General features: G+C 44.4%; 1 protein-coding gene across 4 annotated transcripts in view; it reads right to left on the reverse strand.

Moving 5' to 3' along the window:
- Nucleotides 1-958: 958 nt before the first annotated feature.
- Nucleotides 959-14,886, reverse strand: part of Uxs1 (UDP-glucuronate decarboxylase 1) — an 89,472-nt gene continuing 75,544 nt past the window's right edge. For all 4 annotated transcript variants that reach the window (XM_047522549.1, XM_047522552.1, XM_047522551.1 and 1 more), the window contains 5 exons: nucleotides 10,812-10,855; nucleotides 7,313-7,373; nucleotides 6,162-6,219; nucleotides 4,098-4,201; nucleotides 959-1,776 (listed from right to left, as the gene is read on the reverse strand). In XM_047522549.1, coding sequence (XP_047378505.1) covers nucleotides 1,645-1,776; nucleotides 4,098-4,201; nucleotides 6,162-6,219; nucleotides 7,313-7,373; nucleotides 10,812-10,855 — 399 coding nt within the window. In that variant the 3' untranslated portion in view covers nucleotides 959-1,644. The remainder of the gene's footprint in view (nucleotides 1,777-4,097; nucleotides 4,202-6,161; nucleotides 6,220-7,312; nucleotides 7,374-10,811; nucleotides 10,856-14,886) is intronic.

Below are 14,886 nucleotides of genomic sequence, written 5' to 3' on the forward strand. Positions count from 1 at the left end.
TAAAATCCTCACATTAGGCCTTGAAAGAGTTCTGAATAAAGACAAAAACTCTCAAAGTGTTCACTCAACAAGCCAAATCTTTCTACATAAGATAAATGGCACTTCTTTTGCTCCATCTGGTCTGTGATGCCAGAGGACACAAAACAATTCCAACCCTGGGCGAGATCTGAAAATTTCACAGTTAATACAGGCTGAGTGTTCCTAACCCGAGTCCAAAATCTGAAAATCTTTGAGTGCCAACACGATGCTTCAAGTTTCAGATTTCAGAGAATTTCTTCCTTTTTGTTTTTTGGTACAGGGGATTGAACTCAGGGACATTCAACCACTGAGCCACATCCCCAGCCCTATTTTGTATTTTATTTAGAGACAGGGTCTCACTGAGTTGCTTAGTACTTCACATTTGCATTTGCTGAGGCTGGCTTTGAACTTGTGATCCTCCTGCCTCAGTCTCCCGAGCCGCTGGGATTATAGGCATGCACTCAGCCGATTTCAGAGAATTTCTAATTGCATTTTGGGATTAAGAATGCTTACCAGATAAAGTCTATGTAAATATTCACGAATTTAAAAAACTCTGAACCGGTGGCTCAGTGGTAGAGCGCTGGACTGGCATATGCGAGGCACTGGGTTCAATTTTCAGCACCACATAGAAATAAATAAATAAATAAATGTACCGTATCCATCTACAACTTAAAAAAAAAAAATTAAAACTCTGAAATCTGAATCACTTCTGGTACAAAGCACTATAGATGAGGGACACACAATTTCTATTACATGCATAGATCTGACCCAAGCAGCACATAAACGCTTTTAATATCTACACATCAAATTATATATTATATAAACCTGGGTTTTTCAGAATCTTCCTCTAAGTTAAATTCTCCAATATTTTCCTTAGCAATCCAATAATGTTTTATGCAAATCAGAAAGTCAATCTTTGAAACTGAAAGTTTGTGACTGATGAGTTTCAATATTTTATTAAAATAGCAATGTAACCACAATTAACCAAGAATACCTTAATTTTGTCCCCCACCCCCAAATATGCAGCAAACACAGTAGTGATTTCAAATATCCTTGATCATGATAACCAACAGAAAATATCTCAAAGTCAAATTTGCAACTAAAAAAAACTAGACCGTGGAAAAATTCTGTATTAAAAAAGAAACATAAAGCTCTGAAACAGAATTCTTTTATCTGTCCAAAAATAAATGCCAGTGCACCACCCACCTGACAATACTGCTAGGTTTTTGTTTTTCTTTATGCATAGTATAACATCTCATTTTATTTACTTTATAAATAAAATCAGCATTTTTTCATCTTATTTAATGTTCCTTTTCAGCTTCACAAAGAAACCAGTAAATAAAACTGTCAATGACAGTCATGACATACGCTCTCACAGCAAGATAAAAAACTTGGAAATATGCAGAGATGCATCTAGGCTATTTTACAAAAAGACAGATTCAAAAAGTGCAAGCAAAGTCTGCAGGTTTTGAGGGAGCTTTTAGGCACATCCATGTCTTTAAAGCAAGCTTCAGAATGAAATTCCAGTTTGTTCTTCATGACACCTGTTTAAGTCTTTTTTTAAAAAAACCAAAAAATACATCTCATCAAGTGTAAGACAGGGAGTCTTGTGTCCTAAGAGCGGGCTCAGTGGTGGCGCGTCCGGCCCTTTTTTATTCTGGCAGGCTTTGGTTTGGGGATGTACTGATTATTTGCCTGGTACTCCAGTTCTTTACGGAAGTAGTGAATTGCTTTATTTAAACCTTCTTCCAGTGGGACCTGTTGACAGAGAAAGTGAGAGAGAAGGTCACATTCCCCGAAGGACTTGGGTGAAAATAACAGCAGACTGCCTCAGAGGTGCTCAAGTGTGGTCGCTGGCTTCCTTCTGAGGACACTCACAAAACCACTCGCCGGTCATGAAAGCAATCAGATCCACCCTGGAAAAGCAAAGGTCCCTCCAAAGCCAGAATGCACTGTGCAACTGAACATGTGACACTCCTGCTGATGTACAGTGAGATCCAGCCCCCGCATAACACCCAGAACCACCTCGTGCTGGCATGATATCTCCTCCAGTGTGAATGAGTCACAACAACTGTTTAAAATAATGTGCACAGTCCATTTGTTCAGAAGGAATCTACGATGGAGCAGAGGAGAATGCTTTGAGGGGGTCATCAGCACGGACCCACAGCCGCGTCCTTCCATGTGACGTTGACCCTTTACACTTTCTGGCAGATGGTCCACTTGTACCCACACTGACTTGACAGTCTGAGAGGAACCATGACAACAACACACCCTGTAAAGCACCCTTAATTTGTGGTAGTGGTTTCACAACTGCCCAAATATAGAAAAACTTATCAAATTGTACATCTTAAATATAAGCCATTTGCTGTGTGTCCATTACGCCACAACAGGCCTGGCTGAGACCCTAAAAGCACAGGAAACAAAAGCAAAAAACAGACAAACAGGATTTCACAAAACAGCAAAGGAAACAATCAGCAAAGTGAAGATAAAACTGCAGAATGAATGACTCTACTGGCAAACTATAACCTCAGACAAGGAGTTCACAGTGAGAACACACAGGAACTCAAAAAACTCCAAAGAAAGGAAAAATCTAAAAGATGAGTCACAGGATTGGAACAGACATGTTTCAAAGCAAAATGTAGACATGGAGAACAGGTACATGAAAAAATGTTCAACACCAAGCATGAGGAAAATCAAATCAAAACCGCAAGGAGATACCACCTCACCCCAGAATGGCTGCTATACCTCCGCCAGTTGTCCTCCCACAAACACACACACAGAGGACAGTTAAGTTGGAGTTATCTAAGGTCCCTTAGATCAGACTGCCTCAAAATTTCTTCTGCAATAAAACTACTACAAAGAATAGAAGCTAATACTAGACACCTCATATTTGAAGAGTCAGACTACAATACATCCAAAATACAGGCAAGTAAAAATACTGACTGTACACACACCTCACACAACACTTTTTCAAAGTGAACATGCTTGTAATGTTAAAAAAAAAAAATTCCTTAAAATACTGCCAGAGGTTCTACTGCCAAAAGGACTAATGGCAAATTATTTCAAAAAACAATGACCCCGCATGCTTGCTGTGACTTGTTTTGCCCAGCTGAGATTGTCAGGTTTTGTTAAGTCAGTTTTATTTTAATTATAAGTTTTTATTTCATTCACCAAATTTCTATGGCCTTCAGCAGATAACTGAGACGCAGACATCACAGGGTAAGGGTCGGACTGAACTCTCACGTCCTGCAGGGCTCAGCCTCTAGGATTCTACTCACTGTGACACGCACTCTGAAAAGGTTTCCTGAGGTCTGAGCTGCACCTGTCTCTGACTTTGCCTGACGGTGAGGCAGCCTCACCTGCTGGGTCACACCCAGGATGGCCACACCTTTACCCAGCACAGGATGTGAGTCTGGATGTGACAGCTGCTGGGGCTGCTTCTGTGCACAAGGCCATGTGCCCCTGCCCCGGGGGAGGGGCTGCCCCACTGGCACATGTGGGGTAAGCAAAGAGCAGACGGTCAGACAAACAGCGGAGAGTGAAAGAGGTGGGCCTGCTCCGGCAGTGGCCGGTCCTCTCTACAAAGCTGTTCTCTGAAGGACGGCGACTTAAGAGACAATAATGAGTAGTTGTGGGAAGCCCTGGGGGAAGGCATTCACTGGCAAGAGAGGAGCACCCAATCTCCTGCACTGGGGTGAGCAGAAGGCAGCCGGGACCACGCATCACTACTTTTTAAAGCTCCTAAAATGATTCCAACGTGTGGGCGCGGGAGGGGACAGCCACACCTCACAGCATCTCACAGGCCAAGGTGGGTCTGACTCAGTCTAGGGGCTGATGTAAACTGGCTCACCCCTCCTCACACTGTAACCCTGCCCGATGCTGCAAGGGCACACGCTGCCGCCACGCTCCCTGACGCAAAGGCCACCAGGCCCACATAACACCGTTTATCAGGCTGGAGAAAAGCCTCCATCTGCGTGCGCGCAGAGCCCTCCTCGCCCCCGGGGGCCACGCAGCCTGTGAGGACACAGCATGCCGGGGGAGGAACCCTTCTGGAGCGAGCGTTTCGCCCCCGTACTCACCACAGGCTCCCACCCCAGCATCAGCTTTGCTTTTTTGATGTCTGGTTTTCTTTTCTGTGGGTCATCCTGGGCTTCAGAGAGAAACTGAATTTCACTTCCACTACCTGAATTGTTTAAAAAAAGAAGAGAGAGAAGGTAAGAGAGAATCCTACACCACTAAGATGTGTTCTTTTATTAGCAACCTCAAAGTAAAATCCCATCTGTGGAGTAAATAAGGGTGTAGGCCGTGTATAAACAGCTCCCACAAGTCACCCAGCTGTGTGGGGGACTGTCCTCAGGAATCTAGGACAAAGATGTGGCTGAGCTCACACAGGCTAGTGCAAAGGCTTTCCTTCTGGATCGATAAGAGCTTGGTAAGTGTTATGGCTTGGATGTGAGGGGTCCCCCAAAAGCTCACATGTGAGACAATGCAAGAAGGTTCAGAGGAGAAATGATTGGGTTGTGAAAGTATAAATTTAATCACTGATTTAATCCTCTGATAGGGATTAACTGAGTGGTAGGTAACTGAAGTGGTGGGATATGGCGGAGGAGGTGGGAACTGAAGCGTGGCTTTGGGCATATATTTGTATCTGTTGAGTGGAGTCTCTCTCTCTCTCTCTGCTTCTGGTCCCAGTGTGAGCTGCTTCCCTCTGCCATACTCCTCCACCATGATGTTCAGCCTCACCTCAAACCCCGAGGAATGGAGCCAGTCTTCTATGGACTAAGACTTCTGAAACTGTAAGCCCTCAAATAAACCTTTTCTCCTCTACAATTGTTCTGAGAGGATCTCTTACAGTAGTGAAAAAGCTGACTAAAACAGTAAAAAGGGGAAAGTTATTCTTCTCTACAGGTCCAAGTTCCCTCCCAGGACAGTGAGGGCCTGGTCCAAGGCAGACCACCCACACAGGTCACAAATGCAGACACATCCCTGGCCCCACGTACATGAAAACCACACTGTGGGATGGACCAGCTCTGAGGTGGACGCTCCCAGTGGGTCACATGGGGGTGTCTGGACCCTACAGAGCCCCTCCCCTGGAATGAGGTGGCTTTCACCGTAACCAGCAGAATGCAGGGGGAATTACCATGGCCAGTTTCAGGTTTCAGGTGTACAGCTCACCAAGACCTGGTCACTGCTGCTGTGGCGAGAACATACCCCAAGCTGACACGTAAGATATCCAGCAATCTTGCTGGAGGAATGACAGGGAGGACAGAAATGCCTTGGTCCAGCAGCTGAGGTGAGCCTAGACCCCAGGGACCAGCAGAGTAAAACCACAACAGTGACCATCAGCCAGACCTACAGAAATAATTCCCAGTGGAGGCTGGCCCCAATGTAGTGTCTGGAGCAAATAAAATGGTGGCTGACTTAAGCCAGTGTGGGTAGGGGTGATGTGATGCACAGCCCACAGAGCAACCATAGGGGCCTCCTGTGGCCCCTCAGGCTATAGGTCTGAGTTTCTCAAATGCCAATGTGTGGACAGACCACTGGAGGAAATTGTCCAGATGCAGATTCCAGTCTGGGAGGCGACACCTCACCAATTCCTCAAGACTTCGGGGTATGGTTTGACGGGGACATCAGGGTATGGCTTGACGGGGACATCAGGGTATGACTTGACGGGGACATCAGGGTATGACTTGACGGGGACACTGCCCCCAAGTGTTATACAGCCTCAGTGTCTCACGGTCAGCCTGGTCCGAGCTATAAACAACGTCAAACTTGACAGAAATACAAAAGCTGGTGGGACTCTCTCCTGTTCTATGTAATTCTAGTCTCAACAGGACCAATGTTTAGAAATCAAGGAACCGTCACACGTAGGATGACCTAACACAATCACATGTTGAACACTGAGAACAAATCTCTAGCTCCTGCTCCATGCAGATCTGCAACTAAAACCGAACAAAACCAACCCCACCTCTTTTCTCTATTACTTTAAGATTTAGAAAACAATTAGGTGCTCTTGATAAAAAGTTCTGCTTTGATCCAATTCAACTGGCTTGTATTAATTACCCATTTTTCCAGTCAAGGTGTTATTAAAGGACAAGGTAAGCACAGAAAACGTCATTCAAGAAGTGGTTTATCCTACTTACCAACAAGGTTTTTAATTAATTGAGCAAATTCCAGGATTGTGTGTTCTTCTGGGTTCCCCTAAGGAAGAAATGGTTTCTTCTGGTTATAAGTGTAATGATGACAAGCAGCAACCCCTACTCTGAGTCTTCCAAGTCACACATATTTTCAGAGATGTCTGGTGGCCCACCTCATCCCACAAGGTGCCAGCCTTGCCTGCCACCCTGCCACCTGAGCTCCAACTTGCTTAAGATAAGAGCTGTTCAACCTGCACCCCCTTAACCGGCATCCTCCAGAATGTCCATGCACAAGAACAGTCAAGGGTGTCTAATGAGGCTGCGCATCCACTGGCTGAGTTTCCGGGACAATTTTTTCCCTACCATTTCTGTATGCTGGGTGCTACTTATCATCAAAGTTAGGATTTATAAAATAAGCTTTCCTAAGACAATATATTCATTCCCTTCTGGGTGCACTGTGTTAACAACTGCAATGATAAAGGGCTTGCAATCCTGTGGGGAAAGCAGTAAAAGAAGTGGATGCACTCACAGACAAGTCTTCTGGACAAGCTGGAAAGGCAGTCTCCTAGTTTTATAAAGGGAGTTTATTTTGGGGTGCTTTCAGGAAAACCATTTTTCCCTTTCCTTTTTTCCAGCACACATTCTAACAGTCAATCCCATTTCCCTTCCCAGTCCTCTTACTCTTATTCCATCCCCAACACCAGACACCACAGTAAAGGCTGCCCATTTCCCAAACTGGTCTGAAGCCAGATTTATCATCTGGCAATAAGGGACTTGGGTCTACTTGTGAGCATAAAGAAAGGCTGAACTGGCCCTGTATTTTTTGGGCTTTCTGGTAGATGTACGATTCAGATCTTAGAAAGACAGGTTTCTAAAATGAGATGGGCATTCCTAAATGGCCCTCCAAAAAAGAAGAAAGAAGGAACATGATACCTGAGGAGCAGAGGGTCTTTTTAAACAGCATGTAACAAAAATGCCAGGGTAGGGATGACTCAGGCCTCAACAGAAGATGAGGCAGGCAGAGGCTCCACATGATTTCCTCTTCTCCTTAGACACCATATTGCTTCTTTCCTCCTCTTTAGAGGGTTAAGAGCACCCATCTCGTTTTGGAAACCTGTCTTCCTAAAATCTGAATCATGAGTCTGTCCTGTACTTACCAGGTTGACGGGGCTGCTGACGTTGCTGTTCATGAGAGCCACCAGGCCGTTCACCAGATCACTGGAAAAGAAGGGGAGGTGAGTCAGGTGCTGCCTGCCAACGTGCACCAGTGAGTGTCGCGAGTCACATGTGAGCCCTCCCAGAAGAAACTTTACCACCTCCCATAAAACAAAAACCCAAATGGAAAGCTGAATGTCAAAAGGAAATCCTGCAAATTAAGATGGTGCTTACAACATTAGCACGTTCATGGATGGAATGACATCTATGGCATCTGGGATTTGCTTTCAGGGGGTGGGTAAGGGTGGTTAAAACGTGAGGGAAGCTGGGTGATGGGGCCGAGTTTGCCACAATTGTGTATTTCTGAAATCATCTAACAATTAAAAACCAAAAACACATTAAAATAGAGCTGCACCCCCTCCAAAAAATTGGTCTGCAGAAGTCTTCAATGGAAGCCCATGTTTAATGTGAACTCACATTGGTTGGCCTATATGAAAGCATATGGTTATTTTACAAAATAAGATCCACCAAAATGAATGAACTCCAGTATGTATCCCCATACTGGCAAATCACAGATAAAGCCAAACGATACTGAGAGCTGGAATCAACTGGGACATTGCTCTCTACCCCCCAACCTTCAACCTGCCCCCTCCCAAAACACCTCACATGAAACTGTCAGGGATATCTGGATGTTTCAAATGAATCGTGATTGATTGGGCCATGAAGGTGAAGATAAGTAAGCAAATTTTCGCTTACCAAGGTTTGGTTCTTATTTTCAGAAGCTTTAAAGTGTGGCTCTGTTAAAAAAAAGTTACTTCGTAAAAATGACACCTCACTGCTAAACACAAGCACGTTCTCTAATGCTGTTCATCAGCTATGATTCTAAGAAGACTTTTAAGGTTCCATCCTGGTGATTCAAACCAAGTCTGTTTTAAAACCTCTCCCTCCGCTTCCTCCATCATTACCAGCAAGAAGCAGGTCACTATGGGTCATGATCAACTCCCAAAAGAAAACCCCAGATTGTTTTTGCTTTCCTTTTGTTTGGGGGATTTTTTGGGGGGGTGTATTTAGTAAGCAAGTTTTTTTTTTTTTTCATTTTCAACAAATGGGTATTTTATATGAACATGCTTAACATTCTATTCTCACAGATCAAGTGCAAATGCAAATCACTGTTGACCTTGGATGATTTCTCTTTTTATAGAAACTGGCAAAAAGTCACTTCATCACTATGGCAGTGGTCATTACATGGCAATTCATTCTCTTCTGGCTTCCATCTGTGCATATTTGTAAGGAGACATTAAAAGCTGCCATTCAATAGCATCCACAATAGGTTTTAATATTGAAACTGGGGTTGGGGATCATATTAAGTTCTTCATTAGGAGAAGAGGGAGGGAGAGTCATGCACCTTTTATATAACAAGCTGGCAACTTTTAAGGTCAAAATTGCATAGATCACACTCATTTAACCTGAAGCTCTTTGAAAGTGTCATTTTGACAAAGTGACTTTTTAAAAAAATACAGCATGCCTTTGTTATGTGAATGAGGATATAAGTCAATCATGAAACTATCAGACATAGTCGTGCCAAAATGTCAATGCAGATGACCACCTGTGAATCCCTGTGATGCTGTCGTAGCAACTTTGGATTTGGGAACAGTTACTTTAGTAGAGCTAACTATAGATTCAGAAGTACAGTTTTAACCATGAAGTAAATATTTCACTTTCTAAAAAAAGAACTCATTAAAAATTGCAAAGTTTTGGTCAGTTAATGATCTCAGGTGGGTCTTGAATAACTAAACCGTGTATGCTGGAAATCCTGGTCCCAAGTGTGGCAAAGTCGCTGAAGCCTCATCACCTGGAACACACTGACCTGAGATGACACTGCAGTATTATGGAGAACTTTCTAATGTGGTTTGTACCTATGTTTCTAGGAAACCAGTCCTCTAAGTTTTCTGTTGGCCTGAGACCACCATGCGTACGACAGGACTGACTGTCAGAGCAGAGCTGGACAGTGTGCAGTACAAGCACTGGTTATTAAAGTACCTCAATCCCTATCCCCCGCTCAAAAAAAAGAGACCATCTGAGGCTACAGAAAAGAATTTTGATGTGATGCCATTGAAGTCATGTGACCAGTAAGAAGAAAGAGTTCTAACTGGTTTCTCTTTCATTACACTCCATCTGGTGTGGGCATGGGAGAAGTTTGGGGTCACTAATTAGTAGTTCGAGATGAATTTGTGTAACTAAATACATTAAGCCCTCCTCAGGAGAGTGTACGACTGCGAGTGGGCCACAGAGGATGGGATGAAGATGTACAACTGTGAGAAGATGGTACTAATGCACAGGAGTCTGACTGATATGGTCCCGCTACAGAAATGTACCCGGACAATTTTCTCCTGAGTTAAGTGCCTTGAAGTGGAATCAGTCCTGCAGGAGGGCAGCTGCCACTTCCCATTAAACTGCACAGGGACGGATGTGCTTGTGCTGGCTGAGATGGGGCTGCCAGGACCTGCACCCCCACGGCCACCACCTCTTCCCTCGGGTGCCCCTGGAATGGCCCCAAGGCACCAGGAACAGTACTTTTGGATTGATAGGCATTCTGGGGTGTTTACATTAAATAGCAAAAATACATGGTGTCAAAATATAGAATGGGGTTTTACAATGATTCAGGATACCAGAAAATTTTACAAAAATTATAATAGCCGTATAATGGTGACTGTTTCTTTGGACTATTAACTGCTTAAAATAGTAACTCTAAGAATCCACGCCACCTTCTACAGATAGTTACCAACTGAACTGATCAACAAAAACCTAGATTTACAAGGAATGCCAAAATAAACAAAAAGCCACCATGTGAAGCTATTCAAAAAATATGTCTATTTGCATTTAGTTTCATCATAAAATTTGAAATTAGGATACCATTTACCCCAAATCCTAAAGAAGACTCTCCTCCCTCCTCGAAAGCCAAGTTTAAAATGAGCCAGATTTTGGAATCTGCAGGTTGAGTGATTAAGGCCCCCTCTCTTTTTGGTACCAGGGACTGAACCCAGAGGGGGTGTTAATCATTAAGCCATATTCCCAGTCCTTTTTATTTTTTATTTTGAGACAAGGTCTTGCTAAGTAGTTTAGGGCCTTGCTAAGTTGCTGAGGCCTGGCTGTGAACTTGTGATCCTCCTCAGTCTTTCAAGTAGATGGGATTATAGGCATGTGCCACCATGCCCAGGAAGGGCCGCAGGGAAGTCATGCAAGCCACACTCAGCACTGGGCAACTTCACCTACACAACACTAGGTGGCAGTAAAAGATCAGCTCAAGAGCCATAGATCGGTATGAAGATGAAAGTCAATCTTAACTTTTCAACAGAGAACAGCAAGAGTTTTCTCATCGTGATATTAAAATTAAATTTAATCAATATTATACAGGGTAGTTGAAGTAATCAACACATAAAATAGATACAGAATTGTCCACTCTGCATTCCCCCTGCTTCAAATCAGTGATAAAAGCCATACCTGACATACTGGAATGCCCTTGTTTGAGATCCAGATCCATACACCTAGAAGGGAAGCAACAGTTAGGCTTCTTGAGAAAACCACACTGGCACCAGAAAATGGGGCTCTAGGAATTCTGGGAACAACCACAGAACGGATCCCTAAGGTAGGCAGTGACACTGATCAGTCTTGAGCCACATCTCACTCACATTTGTCCTTCATTTATGCCCACTGGTGAGAAGGCAGCAGGAACAGTTAATGCATGCATGTATAAGTACATAAAGTTTTTCCTCAAATTATGGTATCTGAAGGAATCTGCTTTTCCTAGGGTCTCATGAGTTTCTAGGGACTGTGATCCCAGAGTCAGGCTGGATGACAGACCCACACCCAAAGAGTAAGCTGAACATTCAGTTAGAGTTCTCTACTCTGGTTCTTCATCAGACCAGCTGGTACTCCCCTGCCACTCCTGTCCACAGACTGAGGTGAGGCAGGCATCTCCCAGTGTTTCTACACCTAGCTCTGTGGTGATCAGAAGGTCAAAAGAGCCACCCAGGGGAATGCATGGGAGACCAAGGTGCCATCTTATTAATTCCCCTCTTCTCTCCTGAACTTAGAATCAATCAATAAGCAGAGGAGGGTCCTGTGGAAACCAAGCATGGTAGAATGAGGTTAGAAGGTTGCCTATACAGTCACAGGCTCCTCCCAGCTCACCTGGTATCTCTACATCAATGGTTCTCATTCTTGCCTGCACAGTAGTGTCCCCTTGTAGCCTCCTGCAATTACCAAAGTTTAACCACCACTGACAGACAGATTTAATTGATCTGGGTGGGATCATGCATTTTTAAGGTCCTAAAATGATTCCCACGTGCAGTCAAGGCTTAAAACCACTTAGCACGCACCCTCCCCCAGGAGGGGTTATTAAAACACAGGTTTCTGGACTGTACACCCAAGTTTCTGATCCAGAAGATCTGGAGTAGAGCCCACGAATTCACATTTGTAACAATGCTGCAAGTGACGGAGACACTGCTGGGTCTGGGACCCTGCTTGGAGAACCACTGCCCTAGTCAACAACTGAGCAGAGGACTACGAGGACCACGAAATTCAATTACAATGGAAATGTGTCTAGGTTGTTAGAGACAGTTTCTGTGTCTTGATTTTTACGTATTGAATAAGGAATACCATAAAAAGAAAAATGGGAATAGAAAACACAATCCCATGGTCTTTACACATACGTCACTGTATTGCACAAAAACACGACAACAGTTGTGGCTAACATGTACTGCACACTTACTATATGTCAGTCACCAGCTAAGACTATAGGGGCACTTTTTCCTTTCGTCCTCATGCCAACCCTCTGAGGTAATTACTTTATTATTTCATTTTACAAGTGGGGAATCGGTAACACAAACACACAGTACACAGGTTCTCTGTCCAGAATGCATTTCTACACCTCTGTGCTGTGGCTTACGTTCGTTCCCCTGCTAGCTATGAGTTGTCCAGTCTGCTTCCCACCTGGCAGAGGGCTAGTCATCTTTGAGGGACCAGCTCTGATGCCAGCTCCCCAGAAAGATCCATCTAAGCGCATTCACCAGGAACATCTACTCCATATGCCAGCTTCCCCCGATTGTGAGCTCACAATGCTTAGCATGGTGCGAGTGCAGGGTGAACACTTGCTGAACCATAACCTGTTAAATTCTGAAGTTTACAGAGGTTGGATTTTACCTGAAATGCATGGGAACAGTGTCTCAGATTTCAAAATACCTGCATATACATCAAGATTGGACCCAAGTCTAAACACAAAATTCATTCATGCTCCATATACATTTTAGACACAGAGCCTAAAGGTAATTTTATGTGACATTTTTAGTGTGTCTACCTTTTGATGATGACCTATTGCACGAGATCAGATGTGGAACGTTCCACCTGCAGTGCCATGCTGGCACTCAAAAAGTTCTGGATTTTCAGGTAGAGTTTATTCAACCTGTACCATTACTGAGAATGAAGAGACTGGAACAGAAGGCTCTCTGAGAGATTTCCTAACCCCACAGTCACAGAGAACAATGAGTCACCAGAGTTTCTGTCTGCTTGCAAGCTTGTGGTTGCAAGAAGGTGGCCGGGAGAGCAACTGTTTTGGAGTAAGCCCGACTGTAACACCCCAGGGCCCCTCCCCATCAGTTTGGCCTGACCTCCCATCATTTGGCCTGAGCTCAAAGAGAAGAAAGTCAGCAGCTCTGCAGAAAGCCCCAGCCCCGGCAGCCTCCCCCAGTGCTGCTTCCAGGAGCTCATCGCATCAGATTTGAGCAGATGGGAAAAGGGCAAGGAACAGGTAGGGAAGGAAAGCAGGCCTCGACGTTCCTGAATGTCATTTTTTTTAAAGCAGGTTTAAAGGCTGCTTTTCTTTTCTTAATGCACATTTACACAAGCCGATTCCATCAGTTTTAGTTCTATTTAGGTTCTGTTCAAGGGTAGATGGCTCTCAGTGAGGAAAAGCTGACAGGACAGAGAAACTGCAGCAGTGACCTCAGTAGGCGACAATGAGGAAAGACGGCTGGGCCTCTCAGAAGCATATCCCACTTCTGACTGACACAGCCAGCTCTGTGGCCTCACTGACACCTCTGATACATTTGCAAGGGTAAAGGCCATATCTTTTTTACTGACCTGCCACAAAGTGGGTGCAAAGCAAAGGCCAGGACGTGAGTAACACGTGGGTCTGTTGCCATTGGGCGCATCTACACAGCCCACGGACTCTGTATTGTCCTCCTAACAGAAGACAGGATGTGACTTTGTCCTTCTGACTTCATTTCACAGAATGGGAGACATGGAAAGAGTTAAGGCCATTCTCAGGGACCTGAGGGACAAAGGGCTGAGTGAAGGTCAAAGCAGCATGGTGTCTTTGGAGTCCTCAAGAAGGCAGGGGGCCAGGCGAGAAGGAGCGCTCTCTACTGAGCGCAGTGCTTGGCACTGTGCCTATGGCTTAAGATCCAAAAAGATTCTCTGCTAAACCAAACTTCATTCAGGCTCCCAAACCTCTCCAAGGTTCATCTACTCACTTTTTCTAAGATCCAGTTTTAGCAGGAACCCACTAAGTCAGTTGAGCTAGAAACTCCACCTTTATATTTGATTGCTTTCCCTATTTGATTGGGTTCCTCATCCTCCACTTTCTCTCAGTAGATGTCTACTCACTTTGGTTTGTCTTCAGCAAGGATCGTATTAGTCTGGTTTTGCCAGAATTCTCCTGACTCCAGTGCTTTCTCTTAATAATTTCCTACCTACCAATCCCAAACTGCTCCCTGGCTACAAATTCCCACTTGCCTATGTGTACTTAGAGCTGAGCTCAATCTCCCTTGCTAAATCCCATTGCCATGTTCCCCATATTTACCATCACAGTTCTGAATAAACTTGCTTTCCATTCTTTAACAAGCTGCACTGAAGAACTGTTTCTTTAATAGATCCTATCACTTCTCTTCACGAATGAAGGTCCCACATCAGGAGCACTCAAGACGCCATAGCATCAGTAAGGGGAATTACCACACCAACCTTGAACTGGGGTTAGAAATACAGTACTCTAAAATTGCCCTCTGGAAAAACATTAAGTCTTTTAAACTGAAATAGAACTCAATTCAGACCCCAATTCTGCCACATCTGGGCTGTCTTGGGTAAATTCATGAAGCTGTTTGCTTGTCAGTAAACTGAAATAAATCCATGGAAAAACAGAAACCCAGCTGTGAATGTGTACACTCTAATTGAATTGTGAGCCAAAGCCTCTTCAAAAATAAACATGGTAAGTTAGGTCCCCCTGAACTTCTATGTGATTCAATTTAAAATGCAACTTTGATGTTCAAGGTGCTAATCTACACACTTGCCTCATCCTCAGGACAGGCATCTGGTACGACTGTCAGGAGACCCTCGGGCATGCCCCAAGCCACAGAGGGCTTCTCGAGGGTGGCTGGAAAATGAGCGCTTGCACTAGGCCAGCTCCGAAGGGGGAGGGGAAAGGACTGAGCTGGCGCCATCAACCTGAGGATGTCTTTCATCTCAGAGAGACTTGTTGGAACCATGGCAACAAGGGGAGACAGATTATCTTCCTATCTCCCTC

This window comes from Sciurus carolinensis, chromosome 13, assembly GCF_902686445.1.
Source record: "Sciurus carolinensis chromosome 13, mSciCar1.2, whole genome shotgun sequence".
Lineage (NCBI taxonomy): Eukaryota > Metazoa > Chordata > Mammalia > Rodentia > Sciuridae > Sciurus > Sciurus carolinensis.